Source organism: Chelonoidis abingdonii, chromosome 6 (assembly GCF_003597395.2).
Source record: "Chelonoidis abingdonii isolate Lonesome George chromosome 6, CheloAbing_2.0, whole genome shotgun sequence".
In the NCBI taxonomy this organism is placed as follows: Eukaryota; Metazoa; Chordata; order Testudines; family Testudinidae; genus Chelonoidis; species Chelonoidis abingdonii.
Window position 1 is genome coordinate 123,478,309 of NC_133774.1, and position 12,832 is coordinate 123,491,140.

The 12,832-nt window shown below is 38.8% G+C and overlaps 1 protein-coding gene across 1 annotated transcript in view; it reads right to left on the minus strand.

Moving 5' to 3' along the window:
• Nucleotides 1-12,832, minus strand: part of SUSD1 (sushi domain containing 1) — a 115,148-nt gene that overhangs the window by 92,078 nt on the left and 10,238 nt on the right. Inside the window, exons 3-7 of the mRNA XM_032763563.2 lie at nucleotides 10,711-10,842; nucleotides 8,902-9,057; nucleotides 7,984-8,136; nucleotides 5,522-5,695; nucleotides 2,385-2,564 (exon numbers count right to left, since the gene is read on the minus strand). Coding sequence (XP_032619454.1) covers nucleotides 2,385-2,564; nucleotides 5,522-5,695; nucleotides 7,984-8,136; nucleotides 8,902-9,057; nucleotides 10,711-10,842 — 795 coding nt within the window. The remainder of the gene's footprint in view (nucleotides 1-2,384; nucleotides 2,565-5,521; nucleotides 5,696-7,983; nucleotides 8,137-8,901; nucleotides 9,058-10,710; nucleotides 10,843-12,832) is intronic.

Below are 12,832 nucleotides of genomic sequence, written 5' to 3' on the forward strand. Positions count from 1 at the left end.
AACGATATTTTTCCTCAGGCTCACAGATGGAGGCAAGGAAAAAACTTAAATTATTCACTGAAAAATGGGTTTAAAGTAAAAATTAGATAAAGTTTACAGAAATCATGACCAAAACAACTTACTGTATAAAACCTTTAAGTGAAACTTTAAAAAAAAATATGTAGCAATGGAAAATCCCACTATGGTAGTTATCTTTCTGTCTCTACCTTGGTAAGCATGTATATGCTGTGAAACAGTAGAATAAGCTTCTCTTCCAGAACTACTGAATTATAAGCAAAATGTTCAATCTCAGAGCCTTTAGTTTGAGGCTACATTACTGAAGCAGAGTGATAGTCTTTAAAAAAAAGTCAGTGTCACCTGAGGTTTTGGACAGGAGGAACTATAAGCAAGCCTTGCCTCAAGCCATCCCCCCCCAGTTATCCGCCATCCACAGCAAGACTGAAATGTAGAAGTGAGAGAGCGGTGTTTTCTGTCTATGAAATCAATCAAATGCTTTTTACGGATCTGAACCCTGAATTAAAACAAAGATATTGAGGCAGATTCCAAAAATAGAGGCACTTTTAAACAGTCAGACTGAAATATTGGCTAAGTGCATTCATGCATAGACTAAACGTGATACCAAAGAACAGAAGAATTAGCTATCCAGAATCAGTTCCATGAGATATTAATCATGTAGTGATTAGCAGAGTGAAACTGTGCAAAATTAAAGACTGAGAAAAGATGATAATTAAGCATAAGAGAATATCAGTTAATAACAAGAGTTAATAAAGACCCTCTGAGTGGCTCTAAACCGGAATTCTTTTTTGTTTACACTTGTTTTTCACCTTAATATGAACTTGACATGCCACATCCCAGAAGAGTGAGCAATAACCCCAGGCTGGAGTTGCAAAATCTTCCACGTGGCAGCCTACTTAGGAGGCCCACTATTGGTCAATTTTAGAGCCTCTAAGGATGCCTCTACACAGCAATTAAACATCCACAGCTGGCCAGGATCAGCTGACTTGGGCTTCCTGGTGACAGGGCTGTAAAACTGCTGCATATAGACATGAGAGGAAGGCCCCAGAGCCTGGACTCTGGTCTGAGGCTGAACATCTACATAGCAATTTTTAGCCTTTTATTCCAATGCAGATGTACCCTAAGGCTACGTTTCAAATGGCAAAGAGGTGTATTCTTACACTGAACGACTTGTCTCAACGTAAAATTCTACTGGTGACAAAGCACAGTTTTATCTTGATGCAGCTACTCAAGTTCATGACCTCAGCTAGCTACATCAAGGTAAAACTATGTGCCATGTCTACCTCCAGTAGGGTTTGACATTGAGATAGCTATTGGGAGGGGGAGGGGAGGAGGACATTAACAGTGAAGACATAGCGTAAGGCAAGCCAGGATTCGCTAGAGGGAGGCAGGGTGCTTCCCATTAACAGAGTGATGGGTGGAGGTGATAGGATACCGAAGTAATTCCTGGTTTACAACAAGATCTTGCAAATTCTTAGACATGAACATAGCTTCACTCACATGAACAGACCTATATAAGTCAATGGGACTACTCACATGAGTAACTTTACTCACATATAGAAGCAGTTGCAAGATTTGGCTGTAAGCCACATCAGATCCGTAGTTTGTATTAAGCCAAAAAAATATTTTCCTGCATCTTCCATTAAAACAGGGTTTATTTTAAATATTTAACTTTAGCAAATCCAAACAAAAACAACAACCTTCAGGTGCCAAAGAATCAAAAAGTGAAACAGACTAACCTAGTTTCATTACCAAGCGAACAAAATACAAAAAAAGGAAACAAAAAACAGTAGCAAAAGTAGATTTAGGCCCAGATTTTAATGGTATTTAGGCACTGCTGTGCTCACCTTTGCAAAATTTAACTGATTTGGGAGCCTATATCTCATTTTCAAAAAGGACCTAGAAACTTAGGAGTCTAAATTACATTGATAGTAGGATTTAGACCCTTAAGTACCTAAATCCTTTTGATGAGATGTAGGCTCCTAATTCCATTAGCAGGTGTGACACTGAGTGCAGCAACACTTAAATACCTTTAAGAAAACTGAGCCATAGTTCCAGATCCTAAAATGGTGTAAATCAGTGTAGATTTCTGGAGCTACAGAGATTTACACCAGTTGAGAAAGTGACAGTTTTTAAAGTCATTTGGTTTTTATATTTTAAGGTCTTATTAACAATACACATAAGAAAACTACTTAACTTATGACTTTTATGTTGTGAGTGTCCTGTAAATGCTGCAAGAGCCTGCAGGTGAAATTCTCAACCATACAGTGGGGAATTCTCATTGATCGTCTCTAAGTGGCAACAGCTACCGTTGGTTATTTCTGAAATAATTTTCATCATCCAGAAATCTGTATGTATATTTTCTTTACCTTTGCACACCAGATCAGCACCTTCCCATTGTCCTTTGGCATTACAAACTGCAGTCTGGTTACCACTTTCAATAACATAACCATGCAGGCAATTATAAGCAACTTCATTTCCATAGGTGGTCCTCTTTACAGGATCTGAATATGCATTCAAGACAGAAGGTGGGACTCCACAATCCACAGCTACAAACAAGATAGACAAGGGGGTGGGTGGGAGGGAGAAAAAACACATGAGGACATTAGAAATGTGAGAACATAAGAGGTTCATGGCTACAGCATGAGGACTTTCCACTTAAAACAAGAATCTAAATGAGTTCACAATTATAAAAACATGCTCTGCTACACATTGTTTGAAGTGTAAAACAACTCCATTGTACTGAATCTCCATTACACAAAAGCATAAAATACAGCAGAAGGTGGCACAAAAGAGTCCATCTCTTTGATCCAATGCCCAGCACTCATTTGTTTTTAGTGGAAGTCTTAAAAAAAAAAAAAAAAGTGTCGGGGTACCATATTTAGGTTTCCATCTGTTAGAGTGTAACAGACTGTCTTCATTTCTTCCTGGACACTACCATCATGCACAAAAATGCCCCCTACCCTCAGAACTATGCTGTAATTTCAAATCAATCCTGATCATGAACTCCAAAAGGAAGTTATAGGCTTCCAAGACAAATTAATTCTCATCTACCTGTTTAAATCAGAAAAAAACAAAGGACCTGTGCCATTTAAAAGATCCTGATGTGAAACTTGGTTCTGTATTTGTACAGCACCTTGCACAACGGAGTACCGGTCCATTACTAGGGCTCCTATACATTATAGTAATACAAATAATTAATAATAAAATAATAGCAGCAGCAGCAGCAGCAGCAGCATGAGATCACGGCCTGGTGTGAGATCTGGCAACGTTGAACTAACACCCACTGTGAAGTCATCATATGAAAATACTTTGAAATCTAGTTTTGGAATAAAATGTGTGTATTGTTGGTATTCCAGAGCAGGAACAGATTGCAAACAGTTGGGGAAACATTTTATACTTGATATGGTAAAAGAGTCACCAGTGGAGTTTTAAAGACCTAAAGAACGTTTTAAATGGCTCTATTGCTAATATGGAAGAAGCCAGGGCTGCTATTCACAGACTTGCTGAATTGTCTAAGAAAAAAATTCTTACTGGCAGTTCAGGAAGGGACAACTGCAATAAAGAGGGGAAATAGTTCATCTTTTCAGATTGTGAACAGTTATGTCAGAAGAAGGCAGCTCTTGCTAGTGAAACTAGCTTTTATCAAGAAATGGACACCACATGTTTGTATTCCATGGCTAGACGAAATGGAACACAATTTATTTTGGGTAGGAGACATGTCAGACATGTACTGGATAAAACCATATTCTGAGGAAGCAGGAAGGAGCTCAGCTGGGATATGTTAATAGGAGTAATAAGTACATTTTGCAGAAAGTTACATGCTATTTATCGCTTTAGGCTGCACCCTGGCAATGAGCACTTTGTGGGTGGCAGGAGAGCACCAGCGCAGAGCTTCACTGCAGGATCGGGGCCTTAAAATATATCCTGAAGATATTTAACTTTCTCTCTTATTCAGGTTCTCAGAGGTTAGCTCTCAGTTGTTGTAGCGCTAATCTTATTTCAATTGATTATTAGGTGTTAACCCCAACCCTGAGCTGGACTTCTGTTAGACTCAAGCAAATGAGAGAAAAAAAAAAAAAAAAAGACTTGAGACTGAAAGCAAGATACCAAATGGGTCAAAAACACAGTTCAACCGTGTTAAAAATGCCAGATGCACTGGCTTTTCACTAGACTTGCCTCCCACAAATGGGGATTTCTTTGAGTAGATCGTAATACAGGACCAGTGTATGCCATGCTTTTCTTTTCTTTGAAAAAAAACTCTGACCGTGATTACAGATTTCCCATGTGATACCATTGCCTCACATTTTGTTACTTATAACAATTAAAAACAAGTTTATCTTAAATTTCCTGGAGCTCTTTTTCTGTCCCTTAAATTACCTTAGGTGTTTGTACCTAACTTTTTTCAGCCACATTACTGTTAGCATCTTTATTCGTAAGACACCAACAAGTTGTCCCAGAAAACAAAACTCAGATCAGAAACTGAAATCTGCTGTTTTGAGGTAAAAATCTCACCTACATTAACTGACTTTTTAGTAACTAAGCCTTCTGCTTCCTCCTACCAGCTGCCAATGAGCACTTCAAGTTTCACATACCCAATTAAAGGATGCCCAGGTTATCCCAGGAAATACAGATTCTGCATTAGTAAGTAATTATGTTTTAGTGTGAAATCTGATGGAGCTGGTTATTCTGTCACCAATGCCAAATGGAAAGGTTAGTGAGCTACATGAGATGCCATTTGTTAACAGGATCTGATGACAGCCTAGTCCCAACAAAAATCTTTTGTAGGAGGTTGCTCAGAGCCTTTTTCCGTCCTGGAGACGGTGGAGCTATAGCGGGAGATCACAGATCGCCTGACACTCTAATAACAGCTCCAGGGATGCTTAGAAGAAGACCTCACATATCTTAATAGGAAGCCATCGATTTTTCTTAAGTCAACGACACCTTCTCAACTGATGTTCTTGCCTGTGGAAAAGACTATTTGTGACGCATGTATGCAAAATGCCACAGAAATCTTGAATACTTTCTCAGCTATAGACCACAGAAGCACAGTGCTCAATGTGTTAAAATGTGAATGCAGGGCCAGCTTCATTGCTCAAAATCACTGTACGTTAACAGCCGTGATGGCCCTTTTATTTCCATAACTCCAGTTAAATAAACATTCCCCTGATACAGACCCACAAATGTGAGCCACGAGAGTACGCTAGCATGAGCTGCTCCTCAAACATCGAGACAATAATTCACAGCTGAATTGCATACTACATGTTACAGGTGGGAGCTAACTTCATAACTTCTTAGGCTAGCTTTGTCAACAGTTTCAAGTTCAGAAATAGCCACATACAGATCAGGAATAACTGATCATGCTTTTTCAAAACCAACCAACTCTTGAGGCGGAAAACATTTTGTCATTCTAGTTGGCGCATTGCTCTGTTGTCATTCACATACAGTATGTTTTTTTTTGTTCTTTAGTCAAGAAAGGATTGCAAACCTGTGGAGTCCATCTCACCTTTACAGCTTACGACAGAGGGTTCCCAGATTTCATCTTTGGTGCAAACAGATACGTTTCCCCCTTCACTGTAAAACCCTTCTTCACACTCATAATGAACTTCACTCCCCAGCACAGAGGTGTAGTTCCCTAGGATGTGTCCATGCGTGATCTCTAGAGGGCCACAGCTAATTTCTGCAGGCAAACAAAAGAGAACACAATTACTGCAAAAGCACAGATTTAAAAAATAATCTGCCTGGGGCCATGTATTGTCATTTTAAGCTGGTTTCACTCTATTTTCCAAGTTATTCCACTTATGAAGCCAGAAATCTTTAGTCTCTTACTATTTTGTTAGATCAGAATGTGGTATCTGAGTACTAAGGAATGCATGTTATATTACACAATTACAACTACCACAGTAACTAAACAGGGTGGGTCAATGAACCTTGAATTTCCTCTGATGGTCACGCTTCCATTTCCTGAAATGAGCCCTAGTTAGTTATCACTTTTCAGGGGAAAAGTTGGTGGAAGGAATCTGATGCGCACAGTCTCAAGAGGAGATCAAGACCCTCTTGTGCACCTGGAGTGAGGAGAGCATTCAGAATGATATAAATTTGGCCAGAGGTAATCAGGTTTACAGTAGGCCCCTTCATCGCCTTGCAAACTTCAGAATCAAGGTACAAATTAACAGGTGCTGCATAAGAAGTGAAGAACTCAATCAACATCTCTGTCCCTTTCTGAGAAGCTGAACTGGACACTACCACCACAGAACCAGTGAATCTTGAGGATAGCGTGGAACCTGAGGTATCAGTAGAGGAGGAAAAGGAAGCTGGGGGGCTAATAGGATGGCTGGGCCCACAGAATAGGAAAGCTCTGATTCAGTTATCGAGATGTGTCTTTATGAAGGCAGGTTTTGGGCCATCAACAATACCACGGGTGAGGTACTAGAGGTACTTGGTGGTAGACAGACTCTAAGGTCAGAAGCGACCACCGCGATCATAAAGTTTGACCTCCTGTATAACGGTGGTCATAGAACTTGCCTGAAATAATTCCTGTTTGAACTACAGCATAGCTTTTACATAAAACATCCAACCCCAATGTATAAGTTTACAGCAACGGAGAATCCACCACAACCCTTGGTAAATTGTTTCAATAGTTAGCTACCCTCACTGTTAAAAATTGCACCTTGTTTCTAGTCTCAATTTGCCCAGCTTCAACTTTCAATCATTGGATCTTGTCTGGAGGTTGGTTTTGTTGTAGAGATAACAGAACTATCCTTGTGGGGTGGGTGCAGAAATTTCAGGTCCACAATATACCTGGCTGGTTTATGTTTTTAATTTTGCCACAGCAAGTACTAAATCTCCACCAAGGAATAAATCAACCACAAAAATAGAAGTACTGAGCAGCTGTGGTTTTCCAGGCATGTGACAGAAGAAGCAGCATTTGTTAAGGGTGGAAGCTTTATTGCAGAAAGGCTGAGGTTAAATGACATGCCTTTCAATGAAAGCTCATTGCCTGTAGTGGCTATATTTCTTTGTTACAGTCTTCTGAGTGACCCTGCTTTCCTGTGAGACAGTCTACTATTAGAATATGAGGAATATATGTACTGCTTTAAAAAAAAATTGACTATATAAAAGTTATTCAGACAGGGTGCCAGTGAAGTCAATGAGATACACAGGTGATCAGCACTTCTGAAAATTAGACGACTTATTGAGGTGCCTACTTGAAACACTCAAGTAGGAAATTTCAGCCTAACTCAATATACTACAAGTGCACCCTTGTGGAAAACGGCCAAATTTTTGCAATACTATGTAAACGAGAGAACTAGGTAGTGGCAAGTTAGTTCCATAATCGCTAACTATTCACTTCACCTTGGATACATGTGTGCATGACAGCTACACTGAGGATTGCTAATATTGTGCGTCTCTCAGCTATGGAGCTGCAATTTTAATTGATACTGGAGAAAAGAAGAAGGGGAAGATGAAGCATTTATTTCAAATTCAGATTAATTTATTTTTATGGTGAAAAAAACCAAATAAACCCAGAGTAGTTTATTCTTGCATACAGCACAATGTTATCAAATGGCTAATTTATTATTTTATTCCTCTTTCCTAAGCTTATTTTATTTACTTGATCTTATTCACCAGCTATTTATCCCGCTCTTCCTTTCCCCTTGAGGCAATCTGATTATGCAAATAGGATGGGGCAGATTTCTTCTTTACTCAGAAACTAACTATATCACCTTCCTGGCATATTTCATTTCACCACCTTGCACACGCAAACCACTGTTGAGAGCCTATAGCGATCTATAGCCTTCATCAACCTTATCATCCAAGCATCAGTGAGATATGCTAAATTTGCAAAAACAAAAAAGTAACACATACAACCCAGGAAATTCAGAACGGTAGGTCAGTGCAGGAATTGTAATATCGTGATGGATCTGATTATATCTGTTAGCATGAACAACATCCATAGGCCCTCACCTTTGCATGAAACAGTGTTCCCAGCTGGATGAAAAAATTCTGTTCCATTTTCTGGTCTATATCCTTCCATACAGTAGCAGTTGTAGCTTCCAACAGTGTTCACACATCGTCCCCCGACACCACACAGACCTGAGAGCTGGCATTCATCTATATCTAGAAACCCAGATCAAATGTTACAATCTTTTTAAGTGGTTTTATTTTTAGAGCCCAGTCTTGCAATGTACCAAGCATATCCTAGAAGGTGTAACGCGCCCTGAACTCCCGATAGCCTCACAGGGAGATGCAGGGGCTTATTAACTTTCAGGAGGTGCTCAGCACCATAGAAGATTTTGTGTGTAAGGACCCAAATCTATAACTTTACTATCAGTTATTAGTTACTACATGGCAAATAGACATTATCATCTCCAGTCTACTTCATGCTACTGACCAGGAAATACCCAGTAGCATCCGTATTTTTGATCAATTAAACCTGAACAGTCATTGTGCCATGGAAGTCCACCCTTCAGCTGAAGGAGAATATTCCACAGTAAACAAAAAAATAATAAACTGACATGCAAGTTAAAATAGGGAAGTGGAAAGAAGGAATATCATCCTCTTGTCTTAATTTCTGGTGTCATTTTGCTACCACAGCTGTTGTACAAACTGAGCTTTATATAAATAATTCACATTAACAGAATAAGAATGAGTGGAAGACAGCAGAAAACATAATAGGTCTATCTTGCAGTAATGAGGGCTAGATATGGTTGCAACTTTTTGCAAGTTTGGGATGTACATTAGGTGCAGGTATCCAATAATTGCTTTTATGTACTTTCAAAAATAAAATCTTAACGTGATTGCAAAGAAACAGCCATGTTTGTGACAGAAAATAGATTATGAAGTCTCAGATCCCTAGCATGTGATCCTACTTGTTGTATGTACCTGTACAATACGTGCCATCATTGGGAATAAATGTCTTGTTGTTGTTAGAGGGATGGTATCCTTCAAGACAAATGCAGTAAAAACTTCCATGTGTATTGTGACATGACGTATGCTCGCCACAGATCTTGCTCGCTCCAATCTGGCATTCATCTTTATCTGTTGGTATATTCAAAACATGTCAGAGATTAAAAATCAAATTAAATCTGTCACTGTCAACCAGTCAGACTTCTCCTTACTATGTTTTTTTCTAATTTGTTAACTCTGTAAATAATCACCCATCAGCTACAGTACTTTGCATCTGTTGTTCTAATATTGGCTATCGTCATTGTCACTGGACGTCACCAGTTCACTTACTGCTCCATCCGTGCGTGATACACAATATTAAAGGGGAGCCAAGGTGGGCAAGGTAATATCTTTTTTTGGCCCAACTTCTGTTGTGAAGAGAGACAAGCTTTCGAGCTGCACAGAGCTCTTCTTCAGGTTTGTACAGATCAAAAGCTTGTCTCCTTCACCAACAGAAGTTGGTCCAATAAAATATATTATCCTACCAACCTTGTCTCTCTAACATCCTGGGACCAACACAGCTACAACACTGCAAATATTAAAGAGACAGTGCCAACTTAATAATTATATATTGGAAACAAATAAAAAAGTTATTAACACTACCTATGAATATTAGAACTGGAAGAATTTTAAAAATTATCATTCAAGATGAGAGAGCTGGAAAATCAGTAAACTCCATCTCAATTTTGTTTATAGTCAGTTTCATTTTCTGGTTCTCAGTGAAGTAATGATTGGGATGCTAATGATGAATGGGAGTATTTGTTTTTAAATTTCCACTGAAATTATATTTTTTAAAAACAATCATGTAAACATTTATAATGTCATTAGATTGTGTGATTTCCCCCCACCCCCAGAACAGATTTTGGATCAAGTTTAAATTGACAGTATGCAAGTCAAACGTCTTAGAATTTAAAAAATGAGGTAAATGCACTATCACCAGTATTTGTTTTGATAGTTTACTGGCTACAAATCATCACTTCTTTTAAATGCAATTGATGAAATCCAACTCAACATTCCCTACCCCTGCCATTGTTAACAGATTTGAAAAAAGAACCTGTCGGCAGTCTTAGTTTTGGAGCGACTGTCTGGTATGAACATAAGTCTTATTCTAAGAACTTGGTGTCATCATCCAGGACCAAATATTTTGGTAAGGACTTGTCTACACTGTCTGTTCACATTTGGCAACCCAGAGTTTAAACCTATAGCGCTTTAGCCTGCTGCACATTAACTGGCCTTGTAGACCATGCTCCCACAAACAGAAAGTTCCCTAGTGCACTCTGACTGCACAGCAGTATGCCAAAGTACATTGCAGAACATTAGTGCCTTGTAGCAGAGTCCACTTGGCCACTTAGGGCATATCTACATTACCCATTGGATCAATGAGCAGCGATCGATCCAGCAGGGTTGATTTATCACATCTAGTCTAGACACAATAAATCAACTGCTGAGTGCTCTCCTGTCAAGTCCGTATGCCACCGGAGCGAGAGGTGTAGGCGGAGTCGACGGGAGAGCATCAGCTGTTAACTTACCACATTGAAGACACTGCGGTAAGTAGATCTAAGTACGTCGACTTCAGCTACGTTATTCATGTAGCTGAAGTTGTGTAACTTAGATCGATCCCCCCATAGCAGTGTAGACCAGGCCTTAGTGTGGGGCAAGCTAGAGCATTGTAGATTTACACCCTCGCTGTGCAGTAACAGACTGTAGATTGTTAGCAACTGTACACATTCATAAATCATAGCCTACCTTGACAGTGAGTCCTCCCATTACCCACAAATCCATAGTTACAGATGCAGATGTTTTTGCCTTCTTTTTGCTGACATGTGGCGTTAGCATGGCAAGTGGCACAGACATCTTGGACTGAACTATTTGTTGCAGCTTAAAGAAAATAAATACAAAAAAATGCCAAAAATTTAGTTTGTGGATCATCTCAGTGCACAGGGAAGGCAGCATTTAGAGTTTAATAAATAGATTAAACTTTAAATTGATTCCTTTGAATTGAAATCAAGTCCCATATCATACCCTGGTTTGAAGCAAAACTTTGGCCAACTATAAACAGCCCAGCCTACGAAAACTGGGAGAAATGGGAATGAACCAAACATCACAGCACAAGGAACATGGCATTATGTAGACATTACTAAATGAGAGTAGTTGGCACAAATCCAGTTAATAATGTTTATCATTTAAATCAAATTGTGCAAACCAGTCATTACACAATTAATCCACAGAGCTGTATTACCTTTTGTTTCAGAAGGTGGAGGAGGTAACCAGGGGCACAGATTTTAGACTTAATTCTGACTAACAAGGAAGGATTGGTTATCAATCTGAATATTGACAGCAATCTGGGTGAAAGAGGCCATAAAACAATAGATTTCATGAATTAAGGAAAGAAAGGAGCGAGAGCAGCAGGATAAGAATAAGGACTTCAAAAAAACTGACTTTAACAAACTCAGAGAAATGGTAGGTAAGGTAGATGTTCAAGAGAGCTGTCAGAATGGACAGTGTCACCAGAGACTGTGGGGAAAGGAGCCCCCTTCTCTCCAAAGCAGGGTGGATAAAAATCAATGATTTAAAAAAAAAAAAAATCAAAATCTGATTTTTTTTATTTAAATCAGTTTTTTTGATAAAATTCTTTTTGAGGAAAACATCCTATCTAAAGATAGTTTTAATTAAGACACATTATAGCTCAAAGATATCTCATCATGGAATAGGGATTATAAATTCTAATTCTGTCATACGAGACAATATAGTCATATAATGTTTAAGAAAAGTTTTGTAAATGATTTCCAACAGTTCATGGATTAGGGACCCAATCCTTTGGGGCTCCAGGGACTTCTGTATAGATTGAATGGAACTCAGTACTCGGTCTAGAAGATACCATCAGAGATGCTTAGTTTTGCAGTTTTCAAACTGTGGATTTGTGTCTCCAGAGATGCTTGTTAACAGCAAAAATGTTTTTAAATAAATAAATAATATATAGAGGTGAGAAATAACAGACCTCAACCCTATTGTCCCTCTGCAAATTTGTGTACACAGAGTCAATCCCTTACCTCTCTCTAAAAGTGCAAAGTTTCAAAAAGTTCAGTGAATAGAAGATTGTTGGGGGCAGAATAGATCTGGACAAGGAGAAGAAGTCTGGAGATAAATATAATGTTTAAGAAAAGTTTTGCGAATGTCTGCCACTGGATGTTCACTAAACCTGTAGTGCCACTAAAGCAAGCTTCTTATGTCCACTGCCTCCTAGCTAGCTGAGTTCATTTGCCCGAACACACAGACACTTCTTTGACCATAAATAGAGAGAAAATATGAACTCAGAAAAATACTCCAAATAGTCTCGCTTAGACCCCTCTAGCTGCACAGTGGCTTAAGCTTCTTCTGAATATCCAGAGTGTTTTATTAATCTATTATGTATTGTGTGTATTACAGAAGCACCTCATAATATTACTGTTTATACTATCTGGTATAAGTGGCTAGTATTCCAAAATTCTACTGTGCTACTTGCCCAGGACAAGTCATTTTCTTTTGACAGGTCAATAAATTATTTTTTTCCTCACTATCATCATGATACAGAATAGAGGAGTAATTTTTTCCAGGGTTAGTAAATTTCTATTTCATTTTTGCAAGGGTAAGCTAAATCATGGCATTTGTATTCTGCGTGATGTTCTGAACAATACCATAACATATAGAGACAATGGATTTCAGAAAGACAGATTTTGGTAAGCTCAGAGAGCTGATAGGTAAGGTCCCATGGGAATCAAGACTGAGGGGAAAAACAACTGAGGAGAGTTGACAGTTCTTCAAAGGGACATTATTAAGGGCCCAAAAGCAAGCTATTCCGATGGGTAGGAAAGATAGAAAATGTGGCATA